At 36.5% G+C, this 12,602-nt stretch overlaps 1 protein-coding gene across 2 annotated transcripts in view; it reads left to right on the forward strand.

The window, feature by feature from the left end:
- The window catches only part of cntn5 (contactin 5), a 225,097-nt gene that overhangs the window by 154,648 nt on the left and 57,847 nt on the right, over positions 1-12,602 (forward strand). For both annotated transcript variants that reach the window (XM_038282848.1, XM_038282849.1), the window contains exon 8: positions 1,975-2,077. In XM_038282848.1, the coding sequence (XP_038138776.1) occupies positions 1,975-2,077 (103 nt within the window). The remainder of the gene's footprint in view (positions 1-1,974; positions 2,078-12,602) is intronic.

Consider the following 12,602-nt stretch of genomic DNA (forward strand, 5'->3'; position numbering starts at 1 on the left):
TGAAGGACAATGGAGTCCTCTTGCCTTTTGTCACTGGAGAATATTTGCTAGTACATCATTCTTCTTTTTTGTTTTTTTGCATTTTTAGTTTTATTTTTTTGACAGATTTTGAGGTTTTCTCCTATTTTTCAGGGCATTCTGCAATATGCTGCCTGGCACCTGTCCCTTTTCCTCTGTGACACCAAATGTTTTAAATAATTAAAATGGTCAATACATGCTTGTGTATGGGAAGAGATTGCAGGAATGACTATAATTTCAATCATATGCAGTACTGCACCATTTCAGGAATATTATGTTATCCATGCTGACATGAAAAAGATGCTCTTTTGGATGATTGTGGCTTAGAACTAATTGATACCCACAATTCATCTCAGAAAAGTCAGTATTACACAAAACCAATAGAAGCTTTTTTACATTGTGGCCAACACAACGATGACAGCTGACTTTACTGTTGTCAACCAAGCAGTTTTTGACATCCCACTCAAGCAGATTAAGCAACAAAATATTCATCAATGAGCTGGACATTTGACAATAGAAGCATTCAAATATATAACATGAAATTTAGTGGATGGAAAAACTTAGCCATATATGATGAATTTAGCCATAAGAGGGTTGAAACATAAAGCCCTTAGGTGGTTAGAAAAGTTCAAGGTGTGGATCTCAGTTAAAGTGAGTGCTTCATAAGTCACCATGAAAAGAGAATAGCGGACATATTCATGGTGTATGGCTGTCACATTCCTTTTCTGCATCACCAAACCAGAGACAACATTGGAAGCATCTAATCTGGGCTCAGTAGCAAATTGCTTAGTGGTCCAAATAAATCTTATCAGATGAAGCTAAACTTTGCATTTCATTTGGTAATCAAAGTCGAAGACTCTGGAGGAAGCGTAAAGAGCCTCTCCATCTAAGTTGTGGTCCCAAGCTAATTTTCCACTGTCAGTGAAGATTAGGGGAGCCATGTCATTTGCTGGCGTTGTGACTGTGTGACTTAGCTGTCTACCAGAACATTTTAGAGCACCTTATGTTTCACTCTGCTGATAAGCTTTACAGACATTCTGATTTTATTTTTCCAGATGGACTTAGTACCTGTCAGCCTCCAAGCAATGCCAGAACAGGTTTAATGACCATGAAATCACTTTGCTTGGTTGGCCAGCAAACTGGCCTAACCTAAACCCCCGGAGAAACTATAAAGTATTGTCAAGGGAAAGAGGAGAGACACCAGAATCAACGCTGGAGATGCCGAAGGCCACAACTGAAGCACCTGTCGTGAACACCTTTGTAGAACCACAGGCCCGTCACCTCCATAGCACACTACATTGATGCAGTAAATCATGCGAGCCCCAATCAAGAGTGCATATACTGTACAGAACACGGACAGCGGGTAGACCTTTCTGTAGAAAAACTCCTTCTGTTGGAATTCAATTGTCAGAGAAACTGAATTTTTGATTAGAACTTGTTTTAACTCGAATCATTAAACTCAACAAAACAAATTTTAATGACTTAAGTTCTGAGCACTAAAGAAATAAACCAGAATGCATAATAAGCCTAGAATCATGTTGGTTGTTGAAGCGCCTTTAGATAAAACCTGCTTTTAAGTTTTAAGAAGTTGTTCTATATTTGTAACAAGTGCAGCACAAGTTAATGAATTTAAGATGAAGTCTCGAAAAGAACACTATGCAAGCCAGGCCATATGGTGTGCAGTGTGTGCTTTTCATAATGTAGGATTTGACGTACCATGGAGATTTGTAGAGACTTATTGATAAGCTGTTTTTACTCGGAATACATTTTTTTTTCTGCAGGTTTTGCATAACTGCTCTTTATGTTTTTAACAAAAAAATATGTCATTGCTTAATAGGTTTGTTTAATTCTTTAAAACAAAAAAGGAAGGAAGATTGTCATCTGGAATGAAAGAAAAGATGGAGGATATATGCTGGTTTCTAATATCTTGAATCCTTCTTTCTTAACCTTTTCCAGGTGTCATGGGTGAATATGAGCCCAAAATTGAAGTGCATTTCCCCACATCTGTAATGGCTGCCAAAGGAGTGACTGTCAGGCTGGAGTGCTTTGCTCTGGGAAAGTAAGTAAAAACCTACAAAGTGCACGGAAATTGATAATTGTTTTATTAATCACCAGATGGACTGAACTGCAGCCTCTCATATCTAAACATGAAGATCCGTTAGATAGCGCTGCCTTGTCTTATTCTCTCCTCTTTCTGAAATTGCATTATTCCAATACCTGACTGGAACAAGGCACATCTTGACTGCAGGCAATACAGTAGGTTAAGTGAGTGTTGAGAAGTGCAGCATCAGGGCTCTGCTATTAGAAGGCATGTTAGTGCAATAGTTGGGTGGTAAGAAGCCTGAATGGGGAATTCAGCCCCAGGGTTCCCTGGGTTCTTATAATTGAAAGCCCTAATGTATACATGCTTCCTGGTTGCTTTTGGGGTCTGTTGAGAAAGAAAAGTAAAGCTCATATTAGTTTTGGGAAAAAAAGAAATATGTCACCTCCCAGAACAGAGAAATCTGTTTTATCCATAGAAAAAACACCCACTTATACACTATACGATATTATTATACTATGTTTTTTTGCTGTTGTCAAAAGAGAACCAATATGTTATTTCGTTCACTGCGGTATAAATCAGCACAAATCAAAATGGGGTTTAATGTTTTTTGAAGATCATACAATGAATCAATCAGGAAAACGTTATCTAAAGAGTACTTCTCATACAGCCCAGTGTAACTCTTGGTGTTAAGGTTTAAAACAGATGGGCAGGCATAAAACTACAAGACAAAAAATTAAAAAGATCAACCTAAATAAAGACATTAAAAACAGAGTTAAAGGACAAAATTTAATAAAAAGGATTATTCAATTACCGTTGAGAAAGAGGAGACTTTAGAAATGTAAATGTGTTGATTGGTAAAGAAAGAGATAATAAGGAAAACTCTGAATGTGCAATTAATTATTATTCAATCCTCCTGTTGAATCCTTTGTAGAACCATCATTCACAGCAATCCTTCTACTACAATATCTCTGTACTAGGTTTATACATTTTAAAACTCAGATGTTTTCTCTTTGCAATTTATCTTAATCCCAGGCAGTTTGAGAAATAGGTTTTAATGCCTTTGAATACCACCTATTTACTGTGGTTAATATTATGTCTGGGCTTTGAGTGGACCATTTTCACATATGAATATATGTTGACATAAGCTACTTCACTGCAGTTCAGAGTGTGTGTTAAGTGTTTTTGTTCTGCAGAGAGAAGGAATCACATCCCACTCTTAGGTTTTAGTTTTTTTGTTTTTTTTTTCAGCCTTTAAAACCATTGTGTGTTCCAGGTTTCCTGTCTCACCCTACATATTATCTATGGCCAAAACATGTTTGTATTTTAATCAGTTTGACTGGAACTCCCTTTTCCACATTTTTGCAGGAGATGTTCGACATTTCTTTGGAAACTTTCAAACTTTACACACACACACACACACACACACACACACACACATATATATATATATATATATCTATATAGATATATATATCTATATAGATATATATATCTATATAGATATATATACACACACGCACTGCAAAAACGATCTAGAAATAAGTAAAATGTCTTAAATTAAGTTTATTTAGCCTTAATGTCAGCATAAAATCATCTGCCAGTGGCAGTATTTTTACTATTAAAATAAAATAATTAGATAATATGAACTTGAAATAAGATTACATTGTCAACGTGTATCATTTACCTCCTCAATTCAAGAAAAAATGCACTTATTTTAAGAAAATAAGTGCAATTTTGTTGTGTGTTTATATATATACATACACATATATATATAGTGCCTAATTAAATCCTGTCATTCTGACAGATTCTCCCTCCTGATATCTAAATCATGGTGGCTCCGCCAGAGTAACCAGAAACCTGTTGGTTGCTACTCTGATAAATACCTGTGTCTGGCTGGTCAGTTTACGACAACTTTTTTGTGGTGGATTTCCAGTTGATCTTCAATAATGATGCTGTTAGATGCTGTTTAAGCTCTTTAAGGAATTATTTTTGGTTGCATCAAGCAACCTGAATTAGGTTTACTATGGTACTGTGTAAGCTTTAACAACCTTTACAGATGACTAAATTGAATTTGAAATTGTTCCAATAAAAAGCCTGAGTGGATTTAAAATAGTTATTGCTACTTTGATTAGTTATTTTGTAAATAGAGACACTGAACTATCATCTTCCATTGTTAAGCATTTCTTTTTAAGCGGTGGTTTCTGACTTTCTGCTGAACAGCCAAACAGCTTCTGCTCCTGCCTTTTGCTTTGCTCATTGAAGTAATTTTTGTGTGATGGCTTTCAGTCCGGCAATGATCTCACGGAGTCCCTCATGTACGCAGAGATGAATGGTTCATCAATGCACCAAATTAAGACATGCCAGTCTTTATATAGCCCTGAAAATGAAGTTAAAATGGGTTTGCACCACTGTTGATCAATATGTATGATAGCACCACTACACTGCAAGGGCATGAAAGGCTCTTTGTTTATTACTGCCAAAGCTCCTTAATGATATTGCCTATTTGATATTTACCAGTGACTGCGCTTTGGGAAGCCATTTTCAAGGTTAAAGAGAACGGGAGAAGGATTGAAGTAAAAAGGTGGAGCAAAAAACAATTCCTTTTTTTTAAGAGTCTGATTTCAGGACATCAAACAGTGTTTATCTTTTAAAGCTGCTGCTGCCATTAATATACAGTGGCACTGAGATAGTTAGGGATTGCTACCTGATGGGCATGCTGTAGTTCTTTCCTTTGGGATTCAGTATATACGACTGAATCTCAAAGGAAAGAGCTAAAAACACCATCCCAGAATATTTGCTCAAAAACTGCATAAGGTAGCAAAAGTCTCCATGAAAAAGCATGAAAGGACAAATAAGCTGTGACTAAAAACTGATAACGCTTTTGCATCTTTTTAAATTCAATCCAGTGGCCTCCTATATTTACCATGTGGGATTTTCTCCTTAAAAATAATTTATGTTAAGCAGTTTCACCTCTAACACAGGTGCTAGATCTTCAAATATTAAAGGTATGGTCGAGGATTTTCGCAAAGTTTTGAAAAGACCTGTCCTCTCAGCTTTTGACAAAAAATGCACATGCAATTCAATTCAGTTTATTTATATAGCGCCAATTCACAACACAAGTTATTTCAAGGTACTTTATAGTTCAATCAGAACATACAGTCAAATTGATTCAAAGTTTTCTATCTAAGGAAAACCAGTTGATTGCATTGACTCATTGACTCAAATACAATCCCTCACACTAAGCATACTTGTAGCGACAGTGGAGAGGAAAAACTCCCTTTTAACAGGAAGAAACCTCCAGCAGAACCCTGTACCCACTCCTCAGAGGGAACACCGTTTAAAAGTTCCATTTGCGTCGCTCATACAGGCTTACTTTCCAAAAGATTTGCAAGTTTCGCACTATGTCACACTCGCCACTAGCTACCTGTGGACGAGCAAGTAGGACAACTTTATGTAAACATATCACCAAAATCATTGACAATTAGAAGGACCACTTATTTTTTATGATCCACCTGGAATAAGAACATCCTCCATTTTACCTTTAAGGCATTTAATAACTAAAGTCTGTTTTTTGCTTTGATAATTCTATACGCTTGGTACGTTATGTCTCTGGTATTTTCTTTCCCGCAGTAAAATATTTTCTGGGAAAATAAATACTTTTATTCACAATATTTTTACAGCCACCTTATTTTACAGTTAGACATTACATAATAAACACAATTTGGTTTCAAATGAAATTTATTATTTATGATTATTCAACTGACCTGTTCATTTTATTGAGTCTCAATATAGTTTTTATTTAACCACTGATATAATCCCTCATACACATTCCATAGAGTGCATAACGTGCCTTTCTCCTCAGCCTTTCATAAATCATACCCTGGGACTCATATATACAGGCAAACAGATTTAATTGAAAAAAAAAATGGAAGGAAGCTGAGGATGAGTATCTGAGGAACAATACTTCTCCCTTGACAGTTAGAGCTGCTTCCAGTCTCTGATTTACAAGAGAAGTAACATGTCGGACTCATAGGATACACACCAAATAAAAGGGCTGACCTCTGGCTTTACTGATAAATATTAGGCTTTAGTGGCTAAACTACATTATAGAGTATTGAGAAATAAAATTCTAATGGCTGAACAAATAGAAAGAAATGAGTAAAGTCACTCTTTGTAGCTTAAGATTGGGTTAGCAGTTCCATAAATGGTAATACTGAAGGATTTTTAATCTGTAATCACCATATCTATAAAATTGATTTGTAAACAGTCAAGATACCCAAAGTCACAGAAAAATTCTGTTTTCTAGTCTTTCAAAAGTGACTTTAAAAAGTGAAATATTGTGTTTCCACCTTTATTTTTGCACACACTGAAGTGCAAAGTTTATTGTGGTTCAAAAAGTCTTGAATATGTGAGTTGTTACACATTCAACCCACTCATATTCTCTTAAAGTATAATATTCGGCATTCACTGGGTGCTTTTATCTAAATAGCCATGGAGTAGTTGTTATACTTTTGGTTTTAGTGACCCCAGTGGGAATCAACCTCTTAAATTCCTCCAGCTTCTGTCCTCTTTCAGCGATACAGGACCACATTATCAGCAGCATCGGAGAGTGGCTCTTAACGCGGCCCATTCCACACACTTGGTGCTGTGGTTAATGTGCTTTAAAAGTATTTGCTGGTGCTGATATGCTACAGGTAAGATGCGTGTTTGTGTTTTAACGCTTTACTCCTTTCAGAATTGTTTAAACCTTCTGAATTTGGAGTTTGCATTATCATCTAAATATAAGGAATTATCTAAATGTGAAGCATGTGGCAAACCTATTCTCAATTACATTGTGGTGTTAGACTCAATTTTAAACCTTTTTAATGAAACAAGTCCAGATGAGGGCAAAGCAATTGTGTGAAATGGTAATTAAGATGTAATCGACAGTGCCTGCCTATGGGCACAGACCTAAATTGAAAACTCCAAGACCTTACGTCATCTCCAGTGTATAACACATTCACACTGTCAGAGATGTTTGGTTTGTACAGTCTGAAAGAGCAGAATGACCAGAGTTTTGGATTTTCTGCCAGCAGCTTTAGTGGATACTGACATAAAGGGTTTCTAGCTTTTAAAATGAGTGGGCCCATTTTCTCTCTCTGCAGGTCCCAGGGGCCATGAGCCTGTACAGTCCTGGTGCTCATTACTCAGCCTCCAAAGAGAAATCTTACCGTGGACTCACAAAGATGCCCCGTTATGTTCCAATCCCTCAAGTTCTCTATAGATTTCCTTTGCTCTCTCGCTTGTTGAGAGTTTAGACAGGGCAACAGTCTCCTGAGTTGTCAATTAGGAAGTTTAATTTGCATTAAAACCACTCTATCCCCATTTTCTGTGTAGTGTGTAAATCTTCATTACACAGCTTTAATTTTATTAGACATAGAGAACTCTAATTTTACAATTCTTCAGTCCTCGCTAAAAACTAGATTGTCTTTCTAGGTTAAAACCTTGTCTGTAAACTAATTTGAGCCTATGCCAGCCAAGGGTAATTCACCGTCCTTGTAAAAAAACCTCCAGGATGGAATGTTTCCATCTTGGCTAAATGATTGATGGATACAGTGAAGGTTTTTCATGTGGTGTCATGTTTCCATCTTTCAGGGACCTGTCAAATCCATTTGTCATACATAAGATGACTGATACTGAACACATTAAAGGGCTTTCTCCCTCCACACGTGGAAGTCATCCGTCATGTGAATCTGCACCTAAAGTTTTGACAAAAAAAAAAAAAAAAAGATGGATACGGATTGTTTCAAAACTCCATTTATCACATTTTTATGAACCGTCTCCTTGCATTACAGATTTTAATAGACTTCAGGTGTATGTTGTTCAAGGTTGATAAAGTTCAGAGATTAAGAGTTGTCTTTTACACTGCTTGGAAATGAGCTTGCGTACTAAAATATGTTTTTCTTATTTTATTTTTGGTCTTAGATTTTTTTTCCAAAAACAATCTAGTCAAAACATTTAAATAAAAAAAAAAAAACATAAAAACACCTTCCCATCCACATGTTAACCCCATTTTTATTTGTTCCATTTCAAACAGCGAAACCCAGCAGGCCTTAATATTATAAGAAGTGTAGAGTCAAAAAATCACCTTAATAAATACTACCTCACAACACGAAAAAGCTAAAGGATCTTTAAAAGCAAAATAACATGCCCTAATCTAAATCATTTTAGGAATATATAAAGTCATTGGACCCTGTTCTGTCTGGCACGGATTACAACACCTTTCTAAGGCTTTTGGACTGAAGAGAAATTGCTTACATTCCCAGGGGTGACCTTCCATATTAACTCTATAGAGCATATAAACACATCACCTAGGGGTCATGAAGGCAGCATGGCCAGCCAGACTTATTGTATTTATGCCGCGTAAAGACATCTCCATCTGAAAAGGAGCAGGTGGATTTAAAAGGCGGGACTAACGGAGTCTGTGGAAAGTTTACAAGTAATCAGATAACTATTGATGGGTTTGATAAAAATATCTCTTAAAAAAAAGAAGAAGAAAAGCTCTTAAAACAGCAAAATTGTTCTTTCAGAAAACAGCAATTTGGCTGTTACAGAAAAGACCTGGTGTATTTTGGGCCCGCCATCGACACTGTGATTGGTCCAGTCTGTTTTAGAGCAGCGAGTCTAACTGGCTTAGCTATAACAAAGGACTCCAGAGCAACATATACAACAATCTACATTTAACATGCTTTTTTCTTAGGGTCACAACTCATTAATTTCAATTTGACTGGATGATCTGGTTGTATTTGAAAGTTCCTTGAGATGACGTGTTATGAATTGGCGCTATATAAATAAACTGAATTGAATTTATAATTATCATAATTTTTTCTCTTCTTAAGACTATGGAAAAATATTCTGTGCACAAATAAAACAAAATTTGAATTTATAGATAGGTGTTTATCCCATCACAAGCTTTAGGTCACTCTTGCAGGAAAATGCTGGCTTTGTTTCCTTAATTGGACAGAAAGAACAATATTTAGAACAGAATTTATATAGGCACAAAATCAAATAAATAACCATGAAGTGTTTGTTTTTTTTATGTATTTTGACATGTAGAGTTGTAAAACCCCGCATAAATGGACATTGTGTTGGTTGTGAGTCATTTGGGCATCCAAAATGGACCTGCATCCGGTTTTAACAGCACTTGAAACATTAATGCTCTTCATAACTAGTCTACAGATTAAGTAACACATGCTTTTGCTGTTCCTGCATTAGAAGATGAGAGAGAGCGGAAGGAAATTAACATCCCTCAAAGTGCTGTGCTGCCTTGCGTTGCCTTGATTTCCTTCCTCCACACCTACAGTATGCACATTTAGACAGGTTTGCCCCAATCTGAATGATATGATCAGAAAAAAGGGTTTAGATTGACTTGATTTAGATAGAGTGTCATAAACCACCTCCTTCCTTTGGAATACAATTTGCTCCATATAAGCCATCAAGCTGTACAACTCCTCGCTTAGAGGAAGGAGGAGGTAAAAGGAAGAGGGACAAGGGTCAGCAGCCCCCCTCCTTGGACTCTTGTGCAAAACATTACCTATTGTCACTCATGTGCAATAATCTTCTCTCTCACTCTGCAATAACATGTGCCAAGTACTGTGTAGCCTGTGTAATTTTTTATTTATATGGTCAGTACATCTCTGCAGGGCAAATGCAATATTCTAAGTCAACTACTGTGTAGTCTTTCCTTAGCTCTCAACTGTGCAGATATTTTTATATTCAAATGAAACATATTCTGGGATATTACAACTTTTCGTATGCTGTTTTGTACTATATACAGTCTTTTTATATTGTCTGTTGTATTTTTTATTTTTAATAGCATCCTGCTTTAAAGCTGCTCTTTGCACTCTATATAAGCTACAGGAACTAGAATTTCCGTAAAAGAGTAATCCACATAAAGTTAGTCTACTGTAAGTCTATATAAGCATTCCTATTTATCCTGGGTCCATCAAAATTTAGGCTTTGAAGTCTAGTCAAAGTCTGCACCTATAATTCCCTTTAACAGGCTAGACTTCTGTCGTCCTGTGGGAGTGAAAATAATATATTTCTGCACGGGAGAGTGGACGGAAATTCCTCCACATCGATGTAAAAGACATTGCTAGTTATCAAAAATGCCAAGTGGCAGTTGTTACTGCCGGACAGATGTTAAGTTTACGCCTTCATATCCAGTAGGAAAAGGTTGGTTTGGAAAGTGTTTTTTACCTTAACTGAAATTAATATTTGCACGATGCATTTTGTAGTGGTTCTAGGTATTTTTGTCTGGTATAAAAATGTGTTATATGATCAGCAACATGTTAGATAAGAATAGATGTGGCTAAAATAAGAAAACAGAAGGAATATAAGAAATCAATTGTAAACTAAACTGTTCTTTCATAGCACTATACTGTCTAGTGTCTAAGCCTGAGCTGTAAAAATGCAGGTATTTAATTAAGTTTCTGCTTTGGCAAGTATTTTTGTCATTATTGACTCACATTATTGACAAATAATCAAATAAGTTTTTAATTTGCAAAATGTTAGACATCCTAGCAATTGAATTATGATTGTAGAGTGCATCAAGAAAGTTTTTGAAAGAACATACTGCTCATTATATTTGTTCATACAGTCTGCTGTACTCCCTCAGGATTAAGTACGTAACCACAGTGACTGAGTCTAATACAGTGAATACAGTCTAATGTGTCTGCTTTCAATTCCTGCTGTATATTGTGTACAGGAGCAGGAAGTTTGAAAGAGACAAATGCATCTCGTCAATGTGTGGTTACTATATTGGATTGTCCTGCGCAATTTCCCAGATGGAAACATTTCAGTTTGAGGGTTTTCAGGCTGTGTGAAAAGCTATTTGCATCTGCCACTGTCTGCCCATATGATCTGAGAGCCTGGCGTCTGGAAGATCCTTCTGCAGCCATGACTTGATGAAACACATTATATTGCAATCCTGATACTCTTTCTGAACCTATCTCAGCAGTCTTCTCTCATCCATTTTATTTGCTGGGCTTGTCACATTCAACCATAAAGTGAACAAATGTTATAAACTTCCTCCTAGAAGCAGCCTATGTTGCTCGGGCCCCTAAATCTGACGTGTGTTCTATTATGCTTTTCAGGGCTTTAGCTTCTTACTAGGGTATTAACCCTGTTTTGCAACAGCAGCTCAATGAGCTTCTATAAACTAATGAAATGGATAAAGTGTGAACATCCAAATAATAAAAGGGAAATCCTCATTCACAGATTAAAAATCTAACTTTGTTGATATACATACTCTTCTAATGACTTTCAGGAATTTGCCCTGCTACCGGAGGGTTGTCAGTTCAAGCCCAGGCTCCAACTTTCAATAACCTTTCAAGGTTATTGTGTCCTTTGGCATTTCCTACTGATTGTGATCAGAGGGCCCGGTGGCACCTGTGTACGGCAGGGCAGGGCAGCTGCGGCTATGACGTAGCTTCACATAATCAGTTTGTGATTGCATGAATGGGGATGGATTGAATGTAGTTTAAAGGGCTTTGGTCAAGTCTCCTGACTTGAAAAAGTGCTATATAATTAAAGATCATTTATCATATTGCGTACACTTACCCTAACCTTACTGGCACATACCTAACCCTAAACGTAACCTAAAATCAATTCACACCTTCTCCTTAAATGGACAGCACCTTACACCCCTGCACCAGACTGTAGAGGAGCTGAGCAACTCCTTTAGTAACACACTTATTATACACCCTATGTGTAAAAAGGAGCACTACCACATGTAATTCATCCCTGCTGCTATCAGACCTTACAATACACTGCACTATAACATGGTGTTATAACTCTAATAACTTATTTATCTAATTAAAAAACCATAAAACCACACTTTACCTGCCAGCACTGTACTGTACATAAAATATCAACATATTCTCATTCATTATCAGTTCGTATGAAATCGTACGAAAAAGTTATGCAAAGTATTTCGTGGGTTTTTGACGTTTTTCCTTGAAAAAACATATCAGTGCGCAGCCAGCCAGACGAAAAAAACAGATCAGCGGATGGACGTAAAACTGGGACGGACGAGCTTTCCACAGTGCAATAATTACTTCATGATGTCTCTCACTAGGTTGCTTGCTGTTTTGTATGTTAGGGTTAGGGTTAATTGTATGTTAAATTGTATGTTATTGAATGGTGCGTAAGATGCACATGCGCACTGATATCTTGTCTCGAGGCAAGACGTAAAAATATGATGAAATACGACGAAAAAAAACGTCAAAAACCTACGAAATACTGTGCGTAACTTTTCGTACGATTTCATACGAACTGATAATGAGAATACACTGAAAATATTGTATATATAAATCACCTTAGATCTCGCCTTTATTTTGTAATATCCACTGTATCTAAATGGATACACTGTATCTACCTCATGCACATTTTCCTCCTTTGTGCACCTTCTGGTTGTTTATAAGAGCCAAAGTCACAAGTGAATTTCTCCATTGTAAGATCAATAAAGTTCTATTATATTTTATTAATTTTCTTTCAACAG

This window comes from Cyprinodon tularosa, unplaced genomic scaffold, assembly GCF_016077235.1.
Source record: "Cyprinodon tularosa strain WSP-4 unplaced genomic scaffold, ASM1607723v1 ctg188, whole genome shotgun sequence".
Taxonomy (NCBI): domain Eukaryota; kingdom Metazoa; phylum Chordata; class Actinopteri; order Cyprinodontiformes; family Cyprinodontidae; genus Cyprinodon; species Cyprinodon tularosa.